Here is a 25,373-nt window from a genome sequence, read left to right as displayed (position 1 = left end):
CCGCTTTGGTGTCTTCCAAATTACTCGACGGATGCAAGAGACTGCTGAAGTCCCGCACACACATTTATCGGAACCCAAATTATATTAGTGTCAGAGAAAAAGATCAGTCGGGACAGGCATGTTTGTCCCTGGGACGACTTCTGTCCTTCAAAGAGCTGCGTGAACAGGACGGCAAAGAGCTTTTCAGCCCAAACCCCCAGCAACTTTAAGTCGGCCCCACAAGTAGTTACCTCAGCAATCGCCTTAAAGGCGCAGGAGATCCGTCGGGGAGGCCAGCAGCGGCCCCGAAGGACCGACAAGGGGCAAATGTCTGGCGTAGCGAGGCGCCGGTGGTGTCTTTAAGGCGCTGTCCCCGCCCCGTTTTCAGACTGCTGGACACCCCGCCTTCCTCCTGCCGAACCGGCGGCGGAGGGGCGAGCAGTGCCGTGAGAGGCTGCGAGCCGCAGGTGTAGGCAGGCGAGCGCTCCCACACGGCGGCGTGGCCGGAGGAGGTCATCTTCGTCGGCAGCCATTCCGTTAGCTCCGGCGGCGCTCCGCGAAGCACCGATCGCTCGCCCGCCTGCCCGCCCGGAGGAAGGGATCTGCCCACGAGGCTGAGCTGGAAGAACATGTCGGTGGTTGCCGGAGGTAGCGAACCGGGCCCCGCCGCCGCCGCCGCCGCCGCCGGTGGAGGCGCCGGCGGAGGGACCCGGGTTTTCTTTCAGAGCCCGCGCGGAAGCGCCTCCCGGGAAGACTCGGTCGCCCCCGCCGTGGTCCAAGTCCAGCAGCAGCAGCGGCGCCACCAGCAGGGCAAAGTGACGGTCAAGTACGATCGGAAAGAGCTGCGTAAAAGGCTAGTGCTGGAAGAGTGGATCGTGGAGCAGCTCGGGCAGCTGTACGGCTGCGAGGTACCCCGTCGCTGTCGCGCCGCGCTTAGCAGCCCGATCTCGCCCTGAAGGCGCGTCCGAACCGTGGACGCCCCCGGGCCCGTCGAGGGGCCAAGGCAGCGCGCGCCGCACCCCTGACGGTCCGGCTTCCCCCGCACCCCGCTCGGGAGGAGAGTTGAACCGAGAGCCGGGAGCCTCTTCCCTTGCCTGCCTTGTGCAGCTGGAGGAGAGCCAAGCGCTGCTCTTGGCCACCTCGCCGCAGGATCTTTAGCTCACCCTGGCGACTCCTTGCTTGCGGGATTAAGTCCCTCGCTTTCTACTACTACTCGGAGTAGAGACGGATCCATCCGTCCGCAGGCGAGGACCTTTCCTAACAGTTTGGAAAGAACGAGGGTTGGGGGGGGGGCGTTGAGTGTTCCTGAGCGCTGCCACCTCCAAATGACATTCCTGGTCTTCTCTCCCCCCCCCCTTTTTTTGGCCGCCGCTGCTGCTGCTTCTCCTTTTACTTGCCGGGCAATCGGTGCATCTATGAAGGAGTCTTATTTTGCACCCAGTTGTTAGTTACCTTTGTTGTTTCTTGAAAATAAGTAGACTGTATATATACAGTTGGGGGGTGTGTGGGGGAATAAGCTTAGCGTTCATACATGCGGTGTGTGCTTTATGTACCATGTGATACATATCCCACTCTGTGTTTCTGCCTACAGTCGAGATCCTTAACCCTGCAGGCAATGAAGCTCTGATTTATTTGATTCCCTTTTCTGCCTTCCTGGTTTTAAAATTCCTAGTGACATATTAATACTGCACATTTTTTGCAATGATAAGATGCCCTGTCTGTTCATTTTTCTGACTGCTAAATTCCCTCCATCTGTGATTTTAAACGTCAGTTTTAGGATGAAAATAGGTTTTTATTAATCTCAGTTGGTTAGGTGAAGACGGCTTTTCTGATTAAATAAAGCCACCTAAGGTTGGAAGAACTTTAGGGGGTGAACCTTCTGCATTTTTCTCCCCTTCCCCCAAGTATATTTAAAGCTTGAGCCGGAATCTGTTGGGGCTTGTGAACAGAGAAGTTAAATGAGAACCTGATTTATTTTCCTCTGCACCAAGGATCTTCCTGTTGAGTGAAAAGTGATTGACATTTCAATGTGATTATTAGTTGTCTGTAGAATCAAAAACAAAACAAAACACTCCCTAGATTAGCAAATGACATTTATGTAAGTTCTTTGAAAAGTGCATCTGAAGGGATAATATTCAGCTACTTCTGGTTCTAAATGTATTGTAGCGGGTTGATTTTTAAAAAATTGTTAATCAACAAAATGACACAATGATGGCATAAACATTTTGCCAGTTTTTAAATTTTTCAATGCCTCAAGTAGTGGCAATAAATAAATAAAATCTGTTCCTTTAGAAGTAGCCACGATAGCCTATAATACCAAAGTCATTTTCCTAAGGAACCATCAATTTATGACAGGTAATATTCTGAAAGCAGACCTTCCTTTAAAACCTGGGAAACAATTGGGCAAAGGAATTTTTAAGAAACTGGTGCATTTACAAAATCTTCCATATTTCCCCACCTTTTCCCTTCCATCTTTTTGCTTACCAGAAAGTTCATTAAGGAGGGAGAGCTGGCATGTAGTTCCATATCTCTCTTGTTGACAGCACTAGGCCAGTGTTTGTCAACTTTGGCCATTGTAAAATATGTGGACTTTAATTCCCAGTTCCCCAGGCAGCATAGCTATCTGGAGAATTCTGGGAGTTGAAGTCCACATGCATTAAAGTTGCTTAAGTTGAGAAACCTAGGAATTAATTACCTGGAACAGGGAAGTGGGGGCAGTAGGTCCAATCCCATATGCCAGACTGGTCCATCTGACTTGTGCTGCCTCTCCCTTTGCTAGCTTTCCCTGCCTGTTGGTATCATCCCTTCCCTACAGCCAGCTGCTCTGGGCTGTCTTGCCAGCATGCCTGGCGTATGTGTCAGACAAACCACTCTAGATTTGTCTGTCCTATGTTTTCTTCCATTGGGAAAGCTTATATCAAAATATAAGGATTTCTGCTCTGATAGGAACTCTCCTTTAACTGCAAAACTTTATTTATATATGTTTTTGGAGATTAAGAAGTGCAGTTGCACTGTTTCAGTAGAAGTTAATTTAGTCAGAGATGAGGCTTTGTTGCAACCTAACAAGAACAAAGGATTTAATTAACAATGGATTATGTTGCAAGGTTCCTGTAAGCTGTGTCTTAGCACAACGACCCTGTCTACAATAGAGAGAATGACATTGGAGGCTTGTTACATATTATTCTTTTTAGCTAACATACAGTGCAGTAAGGAAATAAAAATAACTGGATAATATTATGGGTTGTTACAATCTATTTCATTCACTCTTCGTTCAAAGTTTAATATAGCTGGACCCAACATAAATAATGTGACTACTGAATCAGCCAATGTACTGAGCTTGTACAGTACACTGAACCATAGCCTAACCAAATGACCTGTTTTTTTTTCTTGTTAGAGAAAAACTAACCAGATTAACTTTTAGTAAATGCAGCTGCTAGGTGTGAAAGTAACTGAGTTAAGCAACTTGGGCAACCTGAGCGTGTGAGGTTACTGTGAACCACTAAAGAATCTGTGCTATAACATTTAGGGTAAACCATGTTGTATGACTGTCATATCCTGCTCTCTCTCAAGTCAGAGATGATATTCAGCAGGTTCTGAACAGTTCTGGAGAACCGGTAGCGGAAATTTTGAGTAGTTCAGAGAACCGGCAAATACCACCTCTGACTAGAGATTTTACAGTATCCTTCCCCTGCCACGCCCTCCAAGCCACGCCCACAGAACCGGTAAAAAAAAATTGAATCCCACCACTGTCTCAGTCCTTCCATTCTGCATAATGGGCGATGAGTAGACTTTCCTTCCTGCTTTTTATGGACAAGGCTATTAGTTTAACATGGCATGCTAAATAAAAACAGGATGAGAATAGAATAGGAATGCTTCTCTTCTCTGCTATCTTCTTCAGCTGGGAGGCTGGATGGACAGATGCCCTCTTCCACTTATTTTCACATCTTCGTTTTCTTCACTGATTTGTGTGGGTAGAGCTCACTTCCACGTCTAGGGACCTTTAAATGATCTTTTCAGAGCAATTCAGGAAAGATGCCTCTGTGGCTGAAGATACATCACTTTCTGGTTAGGTGCTGCAGAATTGTTGTAAAGAGGACTAACTGGGCATCTGCTTTTTAGCTTTCATGCTTGAAAGGAGACACTAACCAGTGGATTATTCACCGATAAGCCACATTTTGGCTTTTCATGTTATTTCAGTACCCAACTAATATTTCGTCCTAAGAGCTCCCTTTTTAGTTTTCTTTCTACAGATTTATTGAAGTAACACATTGGCAAGAATGAAGTCTGTTGACATCTCACAGTTATGCGTGGGACCTTTTGACTACATATAAATTGGCATTCTCATAATTCTGAAGATTAAAATACATCAGAGAATAGACATGTTGTAACAACCGTTCGTTTAGTGACTGTTTGAAGTTGCAGCGGCAGTGAAAAATGTGACCATTTGTGGTCCAGCGTGGACCAATTATGACCATTTTTCACACTTAAGGCCTTTGCGACACCCCCATGATCATGTGATCAAAATCCAGATGCTTCATATTTATGACCACTGGTGTGTCCCAGGGTCACGGGATCACCTTTTGCGACCTCCTGACAAGCACAGTCAATGGGAAAATAAGATTCTCTTAACCACTGGATTACTAACTTATCAACTGCAGTGATTCACTTAACAGCTATGGCAAGGGAGGTGGGGCAAAACTCCCTTAACAAACATCTCAACAACAAAAATGTTGAGCTCAATTGTGGTCGTGGATCGAGGACTATCTGTGTTGTAGATCTTGATCAAAGGAATAGAGGACAGAGACAACTTATTTTTTCCCCTTCCCCCAACCCGTTTTGGGGTTGTCTTCTCTCTTGCATGGAGAATATATTGGTACCGGTATTTCTCCACCAGAGATAAATCAATGCTGGCCAGCGATGAAAGGGTCAAATCTCTCCTCGCTGCCTGTTCTTACTATTACCTAGTCTTTTTATTTATGGAAAAAGGTGATAGACTGTCACTGTCTTGGGAGGGGAGTGGGAAAACAAGATATCGTTGATCTATTACCTTTCCTGTTCAATGCCCTCATCCCGGCAACATTTAATTGCTTGGTCTTGCTCAGCTTGCTATAACTAAATATGGGGAATGAGAATGAAGAGTGAGAAAGTGCTCAAAATGCATTCCAGGTAGTCCTCAACTTACTGTTCTGACCCAGGCTTCGTCAAACGTAATTAAACACAGACTTGTTTTAAAAGCAAAACCTTTTTAAATGCAGCACTGGGAATTATTTTCATTCACAGCCAAAGCTAACTTAAATCAGATAAGCACACGCCTGTCAGTGCTGTGAAATGCTACCAAAACCAGAAGTATCCAAATTAATTATAACCCAGAAAACACCGACCAGAATACGCAGAGCTTCAAGAAGGACTCAGAATATATTGAACTGCTTTGCTTCCTGCAAAGTGTTCGTCATTGAGGTCTGACTTTTATCCCTTATGGGAGGGGCAATCTCCTCCCAGCCTTACTCCCGAGTCGCCCCTTCTGCTTCAGCTGCTCTCGCCTTCTAGCAGCTCTGTGCACACGCGCAGTGGGAACAGGCTCCCCTGGATCCTCTGCTTCGCTGCTGCCAGACTCCAAAGGCTCTGAAGGCAGCACTCCACTCCCAGATGGTCCTGGACTCATCCCTGCATCGGACGCAGGACCCTCGTCCAAGTCCTCTCCAGACTGGTGTTCCCTTTCGTCCTCACTGTCCGATACCTCTGCCGTCTGCACCGGCTGCCGGCGAACCACAACACTTACAACAGTTCGTTGTAGTGACTGTTCGAAGTTACAACACCACTGGAAAAAAAAAAGTGGCTTACGACCGTTTTTCACACTTGCGATTATTGCAGCATCCTCACGGTCACATGATCAAAAACCGGACACTCGGCAAACTGACTCATATTTTGGGTGGTTGCAGTGTTCCGGGGTCATATGATCCCTTTTTGTGAACTTCTTACAAGCAAAGTCAGTGGGGGAGGCCAGATTCACTTAACAATTATTAACTTGACAATCACATTGATTTGTGTAACAACTGTGGCGAGAATGGTTGTAAAATGGTGCAAAACTCACTGGTCTTGTGGTGCAAGAATCATAACCTCACCCTGAACATCAAAAAGACCAAAGTATTGATTATAGACTTCAGAAGACACAAAGCAGAGCCTCTCCCACTATATATCAATGGAGACTGTGTGGAAAGAGTTCATATTTTACATGTCTAGCGACTCATATTTCTGACAACCTTACTTGGTCGGTCCACACTATGGCCACTGCAAAGAAGGCCCAACAGCGCCTGCACTTTCTGAGGCTGCTGAAAAAGAGTTGGTCTGGGTGAGAAGTTGCTGGTTACTTTTTACCGTCCTACCATCGAGAGCATTTTGGCATACCGTGTAACGGTGTGGTATGCTGGATGCTCTGCAGTGGATAAGAAGATGCTCCAGAGAGTTGCAAAGACCAGACTCCTCTTGAAGAGTTGCAAAGACCAGACTCCTCTCGAGAACACTTAAAAATCTCCACAGACCGTTCTCATCCTGGACATTCATATTTCAAACTGTTACCATCAGGGAGGCGTTATAGGTGTCTTAAAATGAGGACTAATAGATTGAGAAACAGTTTCTTTTCCAAGGCAGTGCATTTGTGAATCAAACAGTGCACTTGTGATTTAGTACTACTATTATTATTATTATTATTATTATTATTATTATTATTATTATTATTATTATTATTATTATTATTATTATTTACTCTGTAGTGTGATTGTGATGTGTTTGGGGCCCTGTGCTGGAGTAGCTTTCAAATTTCATTGTATTCGTGGAATGCAATGACAAAGATATTCTATTCTATTCTATTCTAACAAGTGTCACATTTAGCACCCAAAATTTTGGGCTGTTATGGTCGTAAGTTAAGGACTACCTATACTTCTTGGCTCACTGCTGTGCTTAAGTACTGTTGCTTAAGACAACACAGTTGCTCTTTCAAGATTTGTTCATTCAGGAATTCTCATAGGACGAACGAAAACAAACTTCTTATAGTCTGTGTGAAGGGGAACTTGGATTTTGCTTTTTCTGTATTATTGGCAGAGAGCAAGAGAGAACATCCTAACATGCTCTTATTATAAATAGAGACTAGAACCCCAAAATTGAACTTGATTCCTAGTGATTACAGGGACAATCCATATCATTTTCTCAGCACAGTAAGAAATTGGTTTACTGTTGTCTTCTTTTGGGATGCTTTTATATAACTTCACGATCTGGTCTGCTATCCTGGGATTTCCTACAGTGGTGTACAGGTAGTCCTTGACTTACAACGTGGTGTAAGTCATTTGGTGACCATTCAAAGTTACGACGGCACTGAAAAAAGCGACTTCTGGCCGCTTTTCACACTTGTGACCTTCGTAGCATCCTTAGGATCATGTGATCAAAATCCAGATACTTGGCAACTGGGTCATATTTATGACCGTTGCTGTGTCCCAAAGTCATGGAATCCCCTTTTGCGGCCCTTTGAGAAGCAAAGTCCATGGGGAAGCCAGATTCACTTAACTGATTTATCAACAGCAGTGATTCACTTAGCAACGGAGGCAAGAAAGATTGTAAAATGGGACAAAACTCATTTAACAAATGTCTCACTTAACAATAGAAATGAGGTCATAAGTCGAGGACTATCTGACAGCCAAGTGCTAATGAAGTCTAATCCTGCTTAACTATCTTAGAACTTAGCAGTGGTTGACTCGGTATTGCCAACTTTGCTGATGTTCTTGTTATAGCTCTATTCAAAAATAATGTGTCTATTACTTTGCCTGAATCTTGGGAGCAAAAGATTTGAGAACAATGAACTACCAAAATAGTTCATTTATTTTTCTGTAAACATGATCTTCCTTTTCCATTAAAACACTCAAGGTTACAGTTCAAATAAGTCAAGTGCACTCTAAAATCACAAGGTAAATGGGAAAAATGGAACGTAGCAGAAAATTAATAGATCAGCAATTTGCCGTCTCATTTTTCCACTTGAAACAAACCTTTGTGAGCCAATTGCAAAACATCATGGAGAAGGTAACACAAGCCGCCTACTATCCTCAAAACGATGCTATAGGCCAATGGTCGCCAACTATGGTCTGCAAGAAAATTTTGGTGGTCCACAGAGAAATGTCACCCACAAAGCAAATAATCCAGGCTGCGTGGGAACACAAGGCTGCGCCGTCCACATGGCCCATGGGAACAAGGCTTGCGTCGCTTGCATTGCAAACAACATGAGGTAGTGAGGGGAGGGGAGAAAGGGCGGAGGGGGGAACTTGCCCCACTCAGCCGACGCGCCTTGCCTGGCCACCAGGCTGCTTCTTTTCACTTCTTTCTTTCCCTCCCCCAAACTCCACCAGAAATGAATCTTTGGGACCCTGCAAGGCATCCTGGTCCAAGCGGCTGCGCCGGCGCAACAAGTCTCAGAAAGACTCATTTTTGGCGGAGTTTGGGGGAGAGAAAGAAAGACTGCTTCTGCTGCTTTCCTTGCATGAAGCCGAAAGTCTCTCTCTCCCTCCCTCCCCCCCCTGAGAATGGAGCTGGAGACGGTATCCTGTGATCCCAAATAAAGACTGATTGATCGGTAGGAAAACAGGGTGGGGAGTTTTCCTGCAGACTTTTTGGGGGATTTTCCCAGGGTCACTGGTCAGCGGGATTTAAAATTATGAGTTTGGTGGTCCCTGAGGTCCAAAAGATTGGTGACCCCTGCTATAGGGCACTGTATACTAGAACAACTAGACACAAGGACAGTTTTCCCCCCCGAATGCCATCACTCTGCTAAACAACTAATTCCCACAACACTGTCAAACTACTTAGTGAAACTGTATTACTATTGTTCTTCTCATCCTTCCTATTACCTATCTCTTCCCTCTTATGGCTATACCTGTGTTGCTTGTATCTTTACAATTTACATTGTTTTATTTGTTTCCTAGTATGATTTGATTGCTTATTAGTAACCTATGACTATCACTAAGTGTTGTATCTTAAGATTCTTGATGAATGTATTTTATTTTTTTCTTTGTGTACACTGAGTGCATATGTACCAGAGACAAATTACTTGTGTGTCCAATCACATTTGGCCAATAAAGAATTCTTTCTATTCTATTCTATTCTATTCTATTCTATTCTATTCTATTCTATTCTATTCTATTCTATTCTATTCTATTCTTCTATTTTACACAGATTAGGTAAACCTCAATTTAGGATATCTTGTGGAATTTTGCTGTCATAATGGACAGGTATTCTAGTTGAGAGAAAAAAACTCCATCCTGCATCTAACCAAATACAAACCATATGTTGACAAGTAACACGAATTCCCAATGGCTGACCCAGATTGGATCCTGCAACATTATCCTGGAATAGGTATATTCACCTTTATTCATAATAAGAATTCCCTCTGTAGTAGATTTAGTGGTTTTATATAGGAGATTTTCTTGGTCTTGGTTCATTTAAGATTTATGGTAAAGAAAGATGAGGCTACAAATGAATTAGAAGCTGGTGAAAAATTTATAAAAAGTGGAGTCACTGCCTTCCAAGAATTGACCTGTGTCAGAAACATTCCTGGTCTTGAATTGTAGCAAACAACATTTCTTAAAATGTTCAGAAAGACAACCTAGTGTAAAGAAGATTTCCGTGATGCAGGGATAATGTGATTAGGGCACAGCTCTAGAAATGGGTCTGCTAGTTTAAAATGGACAAAAGCATACTTGCTCATAGCCAGGAGGATCTCAAGAGGATGAACCTGGTTTCTCAGGTGGACTAGAGCATAAACGAAAACCCAAATAAGGATCTGTTCTTAGACAAACCGTTCTATGTCTGCAAGCAATTTGGATTACCGAGAAAGCAATTAAGTCTTTGAAATAACTTGAGCACTGTGTAAATTCTTCTTCGAACCATAACTGTATTACCCAGATTAAGAATGTGAGTTGCCCGCAGGCAGAGTTTATTTGTAGCCTTTTCCCAAAGCATGTGTGTAATCCATTTGCCTAATGAGATAATGTCAGTTGAATATTTCAGACTCATTTTCTTGGGTAAGGGAGATCTGACATTTTGCATTCCAAACTTCCGTCGTGTGTATCCGTGTTACATAGGGGGCGTGCATAAGCGCACCAACGTGCCTACCGTCCCTGTCCTATTGTTTCTCTTACTCTTTTATTTTTCTTATATGTACCCATTTCATGTATTCACAACTATGTATACACTTATACTTATTATCTTGTAAACAATTGGCAAATCAAATAAATAAATAAAATAAAATAAAACATTCACAGTAAAGATGGGCTGCAAAACAACTGAATATGTACAGAGAATTTCATGAAAGCACAATTTTAAAGTCATGATGTAAATATGGGTCTCAAGAGGGGAGATACCATTCAACGTAAAGGGTTGCATATTGGTGCCAAAATCCTATCTACTCATGAAAATCAATAAGATCAGAGATAACAGTGAAAAATGAAGAAAGAGATCTAATGATAAATAGTTCAATGAAGGTCTCAACCCAGTGTGAATTTACTGTAAAAAGGGCCAAAAAAACATGTAAGGGAGAATAAGAAATTGTATTGGAAGTAAGAATATAAATGCAATAATGCCATATATCAATCAATGTGAGACCGCATCTAAATATTATTCCCTGTTCTTGTTGCCACACCTCCAAAAGGGTACGATGGGACTAGAGAGAGTTCAGAAGAGGGCAACTAAGATGATCAAAGGAGTGGAGCAGCTTACCTAGGAGGAGTGGTTGTGACATTTGGGGAGTCAATAGGAGGGACGTGATTGAGGTTAACAAACTATGCCTGGTGTGGATAAAGTGGACAAAGAAAAGCTGTTTTCCTCTTCTTAAAATACTAGAACCAGAGATTGCTCAATGAAATTGAATCCTGGAAGAATTTTTTTTTTAAAAATCCTTTTGTTTGTCCCTTACACATTTAATCCAGCTTTGAAATTTGCTACCATGAGATGTGCTGGCTACTAGTTTGAGTAGTTTTTTTAAAAAAAAGTTGGACCAATTCATGGAAGTTTTGGGGATCAACGGCTATTGATGGGAATGTGACTGTCTCTGAAGGCCATCTGCTGAGAGACTATTAGGCTTCCTTGTGCAATTGGTTGGCCACTATAAGAACAGACCGATGGATAAATGAGCCGGGGTCCGATCCAGCAGGGCCATTCTTATATTCTAATGTAGACTGGATGGACAGATGGAAATATTCTTTTTTTAAAATAATTTTTATTATGCTTTTCCACAATTACAAATCTCTTGTACATTCTTAACAGCTCTATGGCATCGGCATTTTCACTTATATCTACATACATACGATACGTACGTACTTACATACATACACATATACATATATACTTTTAGTTCTTATTTCTTTTGTCTAACTAACTATACCACTTATCCCAGACCATATCATATTCAGATTCCTCCCTATCTTGCAGTTCCATTGTAAGTTTAACCATCTCTGCACAGTCCAACACTTTCTTTATTACTGTATTTTCGGAAGGGGTACTGGACAGGTGGAATTATTCTAAAGGATGTTCATTGGTATAAGGATTTCAAATGTTAGTGGTAAGTTATCAAAACTTCCTATATGGAATCATTCTTTTAGTTGTTAGAAGCCAGAAGTACTATTATCGTGCCTTGCTTCCGTTGTTCAATAGAGATATCTCCATTAAAGTTGTGCAGATCTTTGAAAATCTGTTGGTTAGGTATTAGAATGGGTTTCCCTCCCCCATCCTTCAAAACAATGTGAAGTGACACCCTGTTCCCTCATCAGTGATGTCCATGCCTGGATTCTGCATGTGTGTTCTGCATCCACAAAAGCAATATGGATTTTCCAACATGTATTTGAGGCAAAGCAGCATATCTCCATGGGTTGAAACCGTTATGATGAGGTGAACCTCATACAAGCACCTGTGAAAGATGGGGAGGCATTTGGCAAAGTTGGGGGCACATTTTTGTGGGTGTGAAGAGGGAATATGTCTTCCAGAACAAACCCTGAAAATGAGCAGAAAAAAAATCTTAAGAGCTTAACAATACTTCTGAACAGAAATGATTCTTTCCTTATCAAGTCAGCAGGGAATAAATAGCTCTACTGGTTGAAGATACCAGATGCAGTTGATAGGAGAAGATTTGGGATATAATAAGCTACATTCTTCACAATAATTAATCCTTGCTCAATACATTCTGCAGTCATGGCTCTAAGAAAAAGAGCTGTGTCACAAAATTGACTGTATCTTTCGTAAACATGGTGGAACAAAACAAACCCATTACAATGTAGATAAAATAATCAGAAAAGAGGCTGAAAATAAGTAATCCAGACCAGTTCTCAATTCATTAGAAATCAATGGATTGCCTCCACATCAGAGGTGGTATTCAGCAGGTTCTGACCAGTTCTGTAGAACCGGTAGCAGAAATTTTGAGTAGTTCGGAAAACCAGAAAATACCACTTCTGACTGGAGATTTTACAATGCCCTTCCCCTGTCACGCCCACCAAGCCACGCCCACAGAACCAGTAGTAAAAGAATTTGAATCCCACCACTGCTCCACGTCCATTCAAACTAAGAAAGAGTGCACTTATAATATTTTTTTAAATATAAACAATAGGTTAATGAACGAAATATCCTGCAGATACTGGATATGCACAAAAGCTGATAGAATTGAGGATAAATGCAGGGTAAATATCTGTGTTTCATCTGTTTTTCTAAGAAGTAGGCATTCTTTTAGACACTTTATTTTTCAAAATACACAAACAGTAATTTCCTATTAACCTAGCATTTGCAATTATAATAAATACTTCATGACAGATCTCAAGAATTCAATTATATTCAAAAGGTTCATTGATGGAAAATTAAACATATGCATAAAAATCTAAGATCAGATCCCTTGAAAACTTAAAATGATTGGCAAGAAGCTCAAAAAGAAAATCTGTACTCTTCAAAATATTTTTTTCAGAGCAGTAATGTGGGTCCTTTTGGAAAGTAAAGGAACGTCTGATAGCTTTTGAAAAAGGGAGACATTGTAATATTAGGCTTGTAATATTAGCTTTATTTACACATTAAAACTTCATTTCAGATAGTCCTTGACTTATAACCAGTTGCTTAGCTACCAAAGTTATAACAGACCTATCTTGGGGTTGCGACCCAGATTCAAAGTCCCAATAACGCCCCCACACATTTTATTTATTTATTTATTTTTATTTATTTGATTTGCCAATTGTTTACAAGATAATAAGTATAAGTGTATACATAGTTGTGAATACATGAAATGGGTACATATAAGAAAAATAAAGAAGAATAAGAGAAACAATAGGACAGGGACGGTAGGCACGTTGGTGCGCTTATGCACGCCCCTACAGACCTCTTAGGAAAGGGGTGAGGTCAATAGTAGACAGTCTAAGGTTAAAGGTTTTGGGGTTTGGGGAAGAAACTACAGAGTCGGGTACAGTATTCCAGACATTGACCACTCTATTGCTGAAGTCGTATTTCCTGCAATCAGGTTTGGTGCGGTTAACTTTGAGTTTGTATCTATTGTGTGCTCTTGTGTTGTTATGGTTGAAGCTGAAGTATTCATTGACAGGTAGGACATTGCAATGTATGATTTTATATACCATGCTTAAATCAGACCGAAGACGGCGTAATTCAAGGTTGTCTAGTTCTAGAATTTCAAGTCTGGTGGCATAAGGTATTCTACAACGAGTAGAGGAGTGGAGAACTCTTCTTGTGAAATATTTCTGGACTTTCTCAATTGTGCTAATATCAGATACGTAATGTGGGTTCCAGACTGATGAACTGTATTCGAGTATTGGTCTAGCAAATGTTTTGTATGCTCTGGTTAGTAGTGTGATATTACCAGAGAAAAAGCTACGTAGGATTAGGTTAACAACTCTTAATGCCTTTTTGGCTATGTAGTTGCAGTGGGCTCTAGCACTTAGATCATTAGAGGTGAGTATTCCAAGGTCCTTTACAGAGCTTGGGTCATCAACAAGATCTTGACTATTCAGCTTGTATTTTATTTTCTGATTTTTTTGCCAATATGTAAGACAGAGCATTTATTTGTTGAGATTTGAAGTTGCCATTTGTTTGACCATTCTGATACATAGTCAAGATCTTTTTGTAGGGTAGCAGTATTGTCTGTGGTATTGAACAGCTTTACATCATCAGCGAAAAGAATGCAATTGCTCTTAATATGATCACAGAGGTCATTTATGTAGAGTATGAAGAGAGTTGGTCCTAGAACACTGCCTTGGGGACACCACTATTGACAGGTACAGAATTTGATAGGACGCTCCCAATTTTGACCATTTGTTGTCTGTTTGCCAGGAATGCTTCTATCCAGTTATTCAGTTGTCCAGAGATACCATAGGATTTTATTTTTAGGAGTAGTTTGTCATGTACCACTGAATCAAAGGCTTTACAGAAGTCTATGTAGATTGCGTCTATTGCTTTGCCCTGGTCGAGTTGTGTCGTCCATATGTTTTTGCAGTGTAAGAGTTGCAGATTACAGGATAGTTTTTTTTCTGAAACCAAATTGTTTATTGGAGAGTAGGTTATTTGTCTCTAAGTGGAGGATGATGGATTGGTTAATAATTGATTCCATGACTTTACAGGTGACGCAGCATAAGGAGATTGGCCTGTAATTTTCAACTAGGCTTGGGTCTCCCTTTTTGAAGATGGGGATGACTGTGGCTTGTGACCATAGGTTAGGCAAGGAGCTGGTCCTGAAAGATTTTTCAAAGATTATGCTTAGAGGTTTGGCTATGGCAGTGGATAGCTTTTTTAAGAAGTAGGCACATATTCCATCCGGTCCAATAGATAGAGATGGTTTTAGATTGCGTAGTGCTTTTTCAACATTGTCTTCTGTAAAATCGATATGTATTAGATCATTGTTGTTATCTGTGGTACGGCTAGGAAATACTGGGCATGATCCATTGCTGTTTACAAATACTGAGCCGAAGAATGTGTTAAAGATGTTGGCTTTAATGGCGTCGTCGTTGCAGTCTTTACCATCAGGTCCTATCAAGGGAGGGATGGACCTTGAGTCTTTTAGTTTGTTGTTTACAAAATTGTAAAAGCACGGTGGAATTGGTGCTTAGAAGGTTTTCCTCTTGTTTAATGTGATAATTGGTGCATTCGGTCTTTATCTGGTGGCATAAATTTTTGTATCGGCTTTTGAAATTGGCAACGTGACCAGATTTGTTTTTCCCCCAGAGTGATCTCTTTTGGATTGAAGTTTCCTTATTGTTATGGGTAATCTGCTTTTTTGTTTTGTTTTGGGAGTTGTTGTTGGTACATATAGTTTGATGACTCTTTTGACTTCAAGTAAAAATATGTTGTAATGGTCTTCAACAGTATTGCATCCAGTGAATAGAGATTGCCAATCAAGGGATGAGAGATCGTTGTCTATAAGATCATAGTTGCCTTTTTGAAGTTACAATTGGGGATTAGATCATTGTGGTGATTTTTGTGTGGACGTATGTTGAGACAAAAGTCAATCATATTGTGGTCACTGCTGAAAAGGGTTCTTTAGTTTGTATTCCGTAAATTAAATTCAAACTATTGCAGAAGATGAGATCGAGGCAGTTGTTTAGTCTAGTGTTGTTGGTTACTAGTTGTTCCAGTCCCAGATTTGTAATAGCATTGTAGAAGGTTGTGTGTATGATTTCAGTTGTACAATCATTTAGGGTCCAGTCAATATGAGGTAGATTGAAATCACCAAGAAAGATAAAAGGGTATGGGCAGGATGCAGCCCATGTTAGTAATGTATTTAGCTTGTTTACATGTTCAATGTCATAATCAGGTGCTCTGTAACATAGTAAGAATCGAATTGTGATATTTAAGGATAGTTCACAGATGATGGTCTCAGGAAGAGCAAGCTCCTGGGTAACTTGGATATTTTTTAGATGTAAGGATTTTTTATAGAAGATAGCAACACAATCCATCGTGATCATATGAGTAAACTTCAGGTGTTTGGCAGTACAGTCGCATTTAGGGCCATTTGCCACCTCCTGCAGTCATGTGACCACATTTTATGCGGATTTTGTTGAAAACCAGCATTTGCTTCTGGTTTTTAGTGAAACAGTGCAGTTTATGACCATAATGGCTAGACTCCAGTATGGTTGTAATTTGAAGACTACCTGTAAAACAGCCCCTGATTTCTTGAAAAAATGTCTAACTTTTTTATTTTACGGTACATTTTTTATTTTATTTTACAATTTTACATTCTACAGAATACATACCCTGCAGCTGGTTCAAAACCCTAGATCCTTCATATTTATATTTATATCTCCCAACAGCTTTTTGTTCCCTGTTCCTTCTTTTCCTCCCTAATATACTTTTAGACCAGAACTGACATTATTCTCCTCGGATCAACTTCTCTTATTTCATGCGTATGTTTTTCTGTACAGTATATAAGTCTATCCCTGAATACAAGGTGGATTATAGAATGTGTGCTTTTTAGAATATAACAGGTAATAGACCGTTTATTTAAAACATTAATAGAACTGCCTATCTTCTAACCAAGTTTAGGTGGCTCCTAATAATAGACCCTTGAAGTTCTTGTTTATAATATTACATTTTAAGCTAATGCAAATATTTCCCCAGGCGGTGGATGGAGGAGGGAAGATCCTTTGCTCTTATGGAGATCTAATTGGATCATTTCTAGCTCAAAGAGCTTAAATAGAGTACTTGTAGCAATACTCTACCTGAATACTCTATGTACCTTTCAGACATCAGTAACTAAATGAATAAATTGCAATGCTGCTGATTTTGTATATAAAAAGTAAAATTCAATTATATAAATAAGTGGTTAGAACACAGCCACTCTGCATGAAAAAATAAGTTTTGTAAATGATACTCAAGGCTCCTTGAGTATCTCTTTTGACAGATTGTGAAAATTAAGTCACCGAGGCAGAAATCTGTTCTGATTCCATCGTCTTATCCTCATCAAGAAAAGTTATGCCAAACACAAGTTTGTCAACAAAGGAAGTCATTAAACTTCAGTTTTTCTTACATGTCAGGGCTTAAAAGAATTTACTCTGGAATTTTATAATTCAGATCTGCGAAGATTTATATCTGGTTATATTATTAGTTCTTCTGAGTGCTGTTGAATGAAACTTATTAATATTTATAAAATCAGAATTTAGAATAAATTTTAGCCCCCAAAGTAATCCTTCTGCTAGAAAATGAATATGTTTGTACATTGCCACTTGTATCTCTGTCTAATAGGTGCTACATGAGAGAACAGCTTTGATTCCAGACATACGTTATTTTTGTGGTGTAAATTTTTATCTACTTTTTTCTCCTTAAGCCTTGAAATGTATGAACATTTAGTTGTAAGTATAAGAAAAAAAAACCTTATGTCAGGCAGCATGTTGCAAAATGTTTATCAAATATAGATTAAAATAGTACTCCTGAATGGTTTTTGGTTCACACACATTGAATACTTGGTCAAGTGGACCATCAGTAGTAAGCCATATAGTAGAACATTAAAAATGTTATTAATCTCATTAACATTCATTCAAATGTGAACTTTTTTCAGTTCTGGTGCTTCTTCATTTCTATTTCATGTCATGTTCAATTTATATTTTAATATAGTTTTTCTGTTGCATAACCTTTTTTATTGCTGTTGCCAGCAATTGCTCTTTGGTGTTCAGAGAGGTGATGGGAACATCCAGACATCTTCAGTTTGAAGAAATTTACAGATTACAAGACAATTTACAGATTACAAGAGAATCTCAGAATAGCACAAGTTCTTTAGGCTTTGAGATAAGCATAAAGCTGTCTGCCTGGAAGCAACCATAGTTTAGCAGCATGATTTATGTTAATAGCATTTGAAGGAGTTAGATCCAGAGATCCTATAGACCTGCGCTTTGAGAGGAGAGGAAGCTATGATTTCTTAGTTATTAAAAGTAAATATATAACAGCAAAAGCAATCTCTATATAAAAGTGAAATACCATTCATGCATTCTCACGAAATCTCCAGAGCCATAAAGGCTACAAACTTGAAATTTGAAAGGCTACAAACTTGAAATTTGGCACGTATGTTCCTCTTGGCTTCTAAGTGCTCACTAAGACAGGATTTTTCAAAATGACCATCAGAGCATTAGTATTTCGTCTATTATTATTAACAGGCTGTGATGCTAAGGAGTTTTACTCCCCCTCCCCACCTGAAAAGAAATCTCTTCCAAATGCAAAACACAAGCAGAGGAGTGGAGTTTCAGTTTCAGTTTTACTTTCACAGCAGCAACCAGCTTTAGTACAGAGCAGTTCAGCTAAGCCACACCCAGGCTCCTTGCTGTCTGTGTCTTTCTCACACAGCAAATACTGTTTCAGTTTCCAAATAGCCCTCAAGTCTCTGACACACTGACAGGATGCTAGCCAGATGAATATTGATGGATGCTGGTAGGCAGAGGCAGCATTTCTTCCCCCTTATTTTCCTCCCCAAAAACTTGCCCGCTAACATAGTTTTGTAGCGAGGAATTCTTTCAAACTCAAAAGACCCAACTAGATATTTCAAAAGCATGTTTAAATCTAAACTTTATACTGTGTTTTTAAGTTCCTTTGCTTAGCCATAATACCTTGTACTGCTGCTGCATGAAGCATCATATAGCCTCCCTGCTTTCTCTGAGCAAATCTGAAAACTGAAGCTAGGGAATTGCAGAGATGAGAGTTCTTTATAAAAAGATGTAGTTGCTTGAGAGATTTCGATTCAACTGGATGCTAGGAATTGCCTCTGTATCATCATTTTCTCCACTGAGCTCTATAGGAACTACATATTTACGGGATTGTATGTTTTAGTTCTAGTGTCTCATTATCTTTAAAAATCAGCCCATTGGGTAGAGAAATAATTGTACTGTTTCTTTCTCCATATGATTGCTTCTGGCAAGCATTCTTTGGCAGCAAAGGAGATGGGTTCCCCAAGCATTCAAGTTTTTCATTCTGAAGTAAAAAGCCCATAAGTTTTTATTTTCTTTAAAGGTGGTTTACCCCTTATTATATTTCTTTAAAAAGCTGGAGCTACCACTTTTAGAAGCAAGAAAAGCTATTTGATTTTATATTATGGAGCAGTGGTTAGTTCTCAAACTAACATTTAATAATTTTCATGGGGATCACTACAATGCAGTAATGCCTCACAGGAGCCAATTATGGCTGTACTGAATCATTGTCTTGAATGCTACATCAGATGTCCCTGGTGGCCTTATGTGGCCCTTGAGAAAACTTGGCGGTCGTGCTGCAAAGCAACTCTGAAGAGTAATCTTGTAACATGCTTTTTTTTTTTTTGCCCTTCAGCTTCTCAGCAGAAGTTCTCCTAGAACAGAGGTCTCCAAACTTGGCAACTTTTAAGACTTGTGGATTTCAACTCCCAGAAGCTGCCTGGAGAATTCTGGGAGTTGAAGTCCTCAAGTCTTAAAAGTTGCCAAGTTTGGGGACCCTTGTCCTTGAAGATGTAGAAGGCCCTATACAATCCTTGACTTAGAACCATTTGTTGAGGGACCATTCAAAGTTACAATGGCACTGAAAAAAATGACTTATGATCATTTTTCACACTTATGACCATTGCAGCGTACCCAAGGTCATATGGTTAAAATTCGGGTACTTGGCAAATGGCATATATTTATTATAACTGCAGTGTCCTTGGGTCATTGAATCACCTTTTGTGATTAAACAGAATAACAGAGTTGTAAGGGACCTTGGAGATTTTCTAATTCAACCCCCTGGTTAAGCAAGAAGACTTATACCATTTCAGATAAATGGTTGTCCAACCTCTTGCCTCTTCGAGACAAGTCATACCGCTGATTAATTGTTCTGACTTTCAGAAAGTTTCTCCTTGATCAGTTTCCATCCATTGCCTCTTGACCTGCCTTCAGATGCTTTGGGGAATAGGTTGACTCCTCTTCTTTATGGCATCCCTTATATATTGGAACACTGCTTCCGTGTTTTCCCAGAAGTAAGCTCTAATGCGTGTTTTGGAGCAAAATAAATAAATAAATTATAAGTCCGGGTCTTATTTTTGGGGAAACACAGTATCATGTCATGTCTAGCCCTTCTTTTCATTCAACTACATACTCATTTCTTGCAACTGTTGTTCGTATGGTTTAGCCTCCAGTTCCCTAATCATCTTTGTTGTTGTTCTCTGCACTCTTTCTAGAGTCTCAATATCTTTTTTATATCATGGCGACCCAAACTGGATGCAAACATATTAAAGTGGCATGAACACTTCATGTGATCTTGATTCTACTTCTCAGTTAATGCAGCCTAGTACTGCATTATCTTTTTTGGCAGCTGCAGAATACTGTTGGCTCATGTTTAAGTGATTGTCACTGGGATTCCAAGATACCTCTTGGCAGTTACTACTATTGACACAGGTACTTCCTATTCCAGTGGTAGCTAACCTTTTTGGGCTCCTGTGCGAATAATTGCGCGTGCACTCACGTGCCAGCACCCAGAAGGCAATGCACATGGGTTCCCCCATGCCCCCTGCGCATGCACATGCAACCTCCCCCCATGCACATGCGCGAGTGACCCCCTATGTGCACCACACGTCTCTGCATGTGGATGCGTCTCCCACACACCCCTGCCCCATGCATGCGCACCAGATACCCAACAATCAGTTGTCGGGTGTGCGGCTTGCGTGCATGCGCAGTAGACCTGCTCTGGGCGAGGGCTCCCATGCCAGCAGTAATGACTCTGAATGCCACTTCTGGCACGCGTGCCATAGCTTCACCATCACGGTCTTATTCTATACCTGTGCATTTGGTTTTTCTTGCCTAAATGTAGAACCTTACTTTTATCACCATTGAACTGTATTTTGTTAGTGTCCAATGTTCAAATCTGTCAATATCCTTCTGTATCTTAAGTCAGGTGTTGGCTATTCCTGCCAGCTTGTTATTGTTGTTGTTGCAAATTTGATGAGTCCCCCTTCTATCCCTTCATCTAAATCATTGATGAAGATATTGAAGAGCGCTGGGCCTAAGAGCCTTGAGGTATGTCATGTATAATTGTATATGCATTAAGGATTACTTTCTGACAAACAGGGTCAATGGGGAAGCCAGATTCACTTAGCATCTGTGTTACTAACTTAGCAACTGCAGTGATTCACTTAACAACTGTGGCAAGAAAAATCACAAAATGGGGGCAAAACTCACTTAACAACTGTCTTGCTTGGCAATGGAAATTTTGGACTCAATTGTAGTCCTAAGTCAAGGACTACCTTTATATATGGACTACCTCAGTGAATCTGTAGGCCAGTCTCTCAACTGAGTAGCTTGTTACTTCCAGAGGCAATAATTTTAACATACATTATTGAAGGGTGAACCTTACATTATATAAGGATAAGTAATCTAGGATAAAAGATGAAATCACATGAATCAAGTGCTTCACTACCAAATAACCCAACCTCCCACAAGATAAGCTAAGTAATAACTTTATTTAGGATAAACAAACTCACTGTAACAATCTTGAACAACAGTAAAAGGAAACGCAGCATACACAATCCAGCACAGCAATATTTAAGATTATGAATTTAGATTTAATTTATCTCTTCAGTTAATGGATTTGGGAAATATAGGTTTTATAAGATATGTTTTAAAAATCTGGAAATTTGATGGTCTAGCTGTATTTAGAATATAAATAAATTATTCAAGGAACCCTTTTTAATAGTATTCTAAGACAGCAGGAAGAGATTTCAAAATGGCTGGTTCCCACAAATAAGAATGCCATTTAATACCACAAGATGAGGGAAATAGTGTATAGTAAGCATGTTTAAAGTAGCCGCTATCTGATTTTTAATAATATGAAATTGGATTGGATTCAGTTATAAGAAGACACAAAGAAAAACCAATGTCTTCCATGTTCTTAAAATAGGCTCAAATAACAATAAAATTCACTTATCAACAAGTTTGTTCCAGGAGCTCAAGTCAGATTGTCTCGAGAGGATTTTTACTTTAACTTAATATCTTTCTCAAGTGTATGGTGCAGGAGTGGTGTTAATACACAGAGCTGTGTTCACACTGTAAGCACAAGAGAAGCTGCAGCACGAATTATGATCTTCAAACTACTAACCAGAGCATCAGCTATATTCATTAGCCAGGTTGAGGTCCATTTTCTTCTTGTACAAATTTAGGTGGAAGAATATCTTGCACTTCAAGACCCACTAAGATTATGGAATTGCTGCTGTTGTTGTTAATTGCAAAGTTGTGTCCGACCCATGGACAACATTCCTCCAGGTCTTCCTGATCTCTACCATCTTCCGGAGTCCATTTCAGTCAATAACATAAATCTCATTTTGGGGTTGTTGGTTTTTAATCTCCCGTGTATTTCTGCCTTGGACACAAAAAGAGCTAGGTGATCAGAGGCCAATCATTTTCTCTCAGCCTTAGGAAGGAGGCAATGGCAGGCCACTTGAAAATCTTGCCAAGAAAATGAGAGAGGGAGGAAGGGGAGAGAGAGAGAGAGAGAGAGAGAGAAAGAAAGAAATGGATTATCTGGATGTACATGAAATATAATGTATTCTTATAAAGAAATATAATTTATTCTTATATTAATATTTTTATTTTAGTCCTAATGAAATGACCTAGCAGAATCCATAAAAGACTGTCATCCACTTTAGATTTGGTTTAAAAAGGCTTTTTATTCTATTCTCAAATATTTTGTGAGGGAATTCAATGGAAGTGTCTGTCTACTTTCCTGTTTTGGAAAGTATATTTGTCATGCCTAATGTGTAATCTTATACACATTATAAACTTGACTAAGCTCGAGGGGCAATGTGACAACTTGATCTTCAGACTAAAGTAGATTAATTAATCATATTCTATATCCTAATCATCTGCAAAGTTAGATGATTTTTATTCCCCCAACTTGGATCGTGTGTAATATAATTCTGTCAGATTAAACTGGTATGATCCATGGCTAGGGTTGTTAGGAGTTATACTCCAAAACATTTGAACAGATGCAAGGCCTGTCTTGATTAATACCCTGGAATGTACTGATTTTTCCAAAGTATTTCATTCATTTCAGAAGATAATCAACCTGTCTTACTATTGAATGTTTTAGCCTACATCTATGACTGCACGCTTATTAGAATCTAGTTGCTGCAGTGTAGTGAAACTGGTTTGTGTACTTGTTATAGATTATTATGGATAAATGGCAGCTACTTTCTGAAGGCTTGTACAGGGATACATATAGGCAGGGGTGGGATTCAATTTTTTTAACAACCGGTTCTGTGGGCATGGCTTAGCTGGTGGGCGTGGCTTGGTGGTCATGTGACTGGGTTGACATGGCTTGGTAGTTATGTTATTGGCTGGGCGTGGCCAACCTAATATCACTCACATTGAGGCACGCATCTCATTGCCTGGCCTTTCATGACTGTGGGGATGCTGCAACAGTCGTAAGTGGGAAAAATGGTCATGTCACTTTTTTCAGTGCCATTGTAACTTTGAATGGTCACTCCACAAAAGCAAAGTACCAGCAAAGGAGGAAAAAAAACTCCAGAGAAGTTCCTGAGACAGGAAGTCTAGTCCTGCCAAGAATGAAATAAGGGTTAACGGAGAGGCAGTTTCTGTAAGCAATACCAGAATGTTTCCTTCCTGCCTTCCTTACAGGATTAGGCCAGTAATTTCTTCTAACAACCGGTTCTCCGAACTGCTTAGAATGTTAACAACCGGTTCTAGCGAATAGATGTGAACCTGTAGAATTCCACCCCTGCATATAGGTCCCCAAGGTTAAAAAAATATTGTCTATACATAAATATTGTCTTTAAAAGCTACTTACCACCTTTGGTTTGAAGTTCCGATGTGGTCATGTGGCTGCATTTTGGGTGCTTGGCAACCTGACAACACTTAAGGACATTTGACTGCAATTTATGCAATTTAGGTGTTTACTTTCTGCTTCTGGCAAAAAAACCCAACAACATCTCATAGTAAACAAGAAGTTTGCTTAATGACTGCAGTGTTCGCTTCAGGACCACCTCAAAAAAAGGTCATAAAATTGGATGTGGTGACCCACTTAATGACCATCATGACTTATGACCAAAATTGTGGCCTCAGTTATAGCCTTTCCTCATAAAACCTGGCTTTTCTATATAGCCCCAGAAGAGATACGTGAAGCAGGCTGGACTGAGACAGAATGACAGGTTAACAGTCACTTGTAAACCTCCATGGTTAAGTGGAAACTTGAACCCAAACTCATTGCTAAGCAACACAGCACCACTTCTAACTACTGTTGTTGTGATACCTTGCTGCACATCTACAAGACTGCTTCAAAATGCCTGCTTCACCAGGTAGATTTCATTTTTCGGTTTTAAAGCTACTTACCGGTAAGTGCTAATAGTAGGATTCTGCATCTGTTAAAGGTATATATTTCTTCCTATGGTGTGTAAGAGTGAGATAATTGTGGAAATAAATGACTTTGCAAAAAGATGGGATCCTTGGAGACCATCTAGTCTAGTCTACTTCCTCCTAATTAAGGGGAAACCTCTGTCACATCAAATCTAACAATTACCATGAACATCTCCAAAGAAGAGAGCCACATCTCCTTTATTCCATTGCTCTTACTATTAGAAAATTTCTTGTGATGTCCAAGCAAAGTCTGCTTCCTTGTAATTTAAACCCAGTTTCTTGTGTGTCTTCTGAAACATCTTTGAACAAGTCTGCCTACGGACAGCTATCATGCATCCTGCAGTTTGTTCTCGAAGATAAACATAACAGTGGCTCCAGTTCTTATCCATAAGGATATCCTTCCACCCCACCACCCCCCGCCACCTCCTAATAATCATTTTAGTTGCTTTCTTTGAATCCACTCACCGTCTTTCCTAAATTGCAGTTCTCAGAACTGGACAAATTATTCTAGTTACAGTTTGATAGATCAGAATAGACAGGATCAATGACTTTTCTTAATTTTGACAGTATCTCTCTACTAATGCAAACTAGGATCATATTTGCTTCCCCCGCCCCACCCAGTTACAATAAACAGCAAGCTCATGATCAGTTTGTGAGCTACCAAGGCACTCAGATCAGTGGTGGGATTCAATTTTTTTTTACTACCGGTTCTGTGGGCATGGCTTGGTGGGCGTGGCAGGGGAAGGATACTGCAAAATCTCCAGTCAGAGGTGGTGTTTGCCAGTTCTCTGAACTACTCAAAATGTTCGCTACTGGTTCTCCAGAACTGGTCAGAACCTGCTGAATACCATCTCTGACTCAGATCCTTTTTACACGTAATGCTGCCCAATATGATGCCCCTTCCCTCTTATACTCCTAACGGTACTTTGGATGTTTCCTTCCCAAAACAGTACATTGCATTTATACCTACTAATATTCATCTTTAAGGATCCTGCTGCCCATTATTCCAGGTGGTTTTAAAAAAAAACCTTT

General features: G+C 40.3%; 1 protein-coding gene across 2 annotated transcripts in view; it reads left to right on the top strand.

Annotated features, from left to right (window-relative positions):
- Positions 1-400: 400 nt before the first annotated feature.
- PPP1R14C (protein phosphatase 1 regulatory inhibitor subunit 14C) overlaps positions 401-25,373 on the top strand; it is a 67,108-nt gene continuing 42,135 nt past the window's right edge. The window contains exon 1 of one of the 2 annotated variants that reach the window (XM_087970161.1): positions 401-887. In XM_087970161.1, coding sequence (XP_087826287.1) covers positions 609-887 — 279 coding nt within the window. In that variant the 5' untranslated portion in view covers positions 401-608. The remainder of the gene's footprint in view (positions 888-25,373) is intronic. The other variant, XM_026666253.2, reaches the window with a different exon arrangement.

Source organism: Notechis scutatus, chromosome 1 (assembly GCF_049901735.1).
Source record: "Notechis scutatus isolate UNSWTSFEM ecotype Mainland chromosome 1, rNotScu1.2, whole genome shotgun sequence".
In the NCBI taxonomy this organism is placed as follows: Eukaryota; Metazoa; Chordata; class Lepidosauria; order Squamata; family Elapidae; genus Notechis; species Notechis scutatus.
This window is presented reverse-complemented; position numbering and strand designations above follow the sequence as displayed.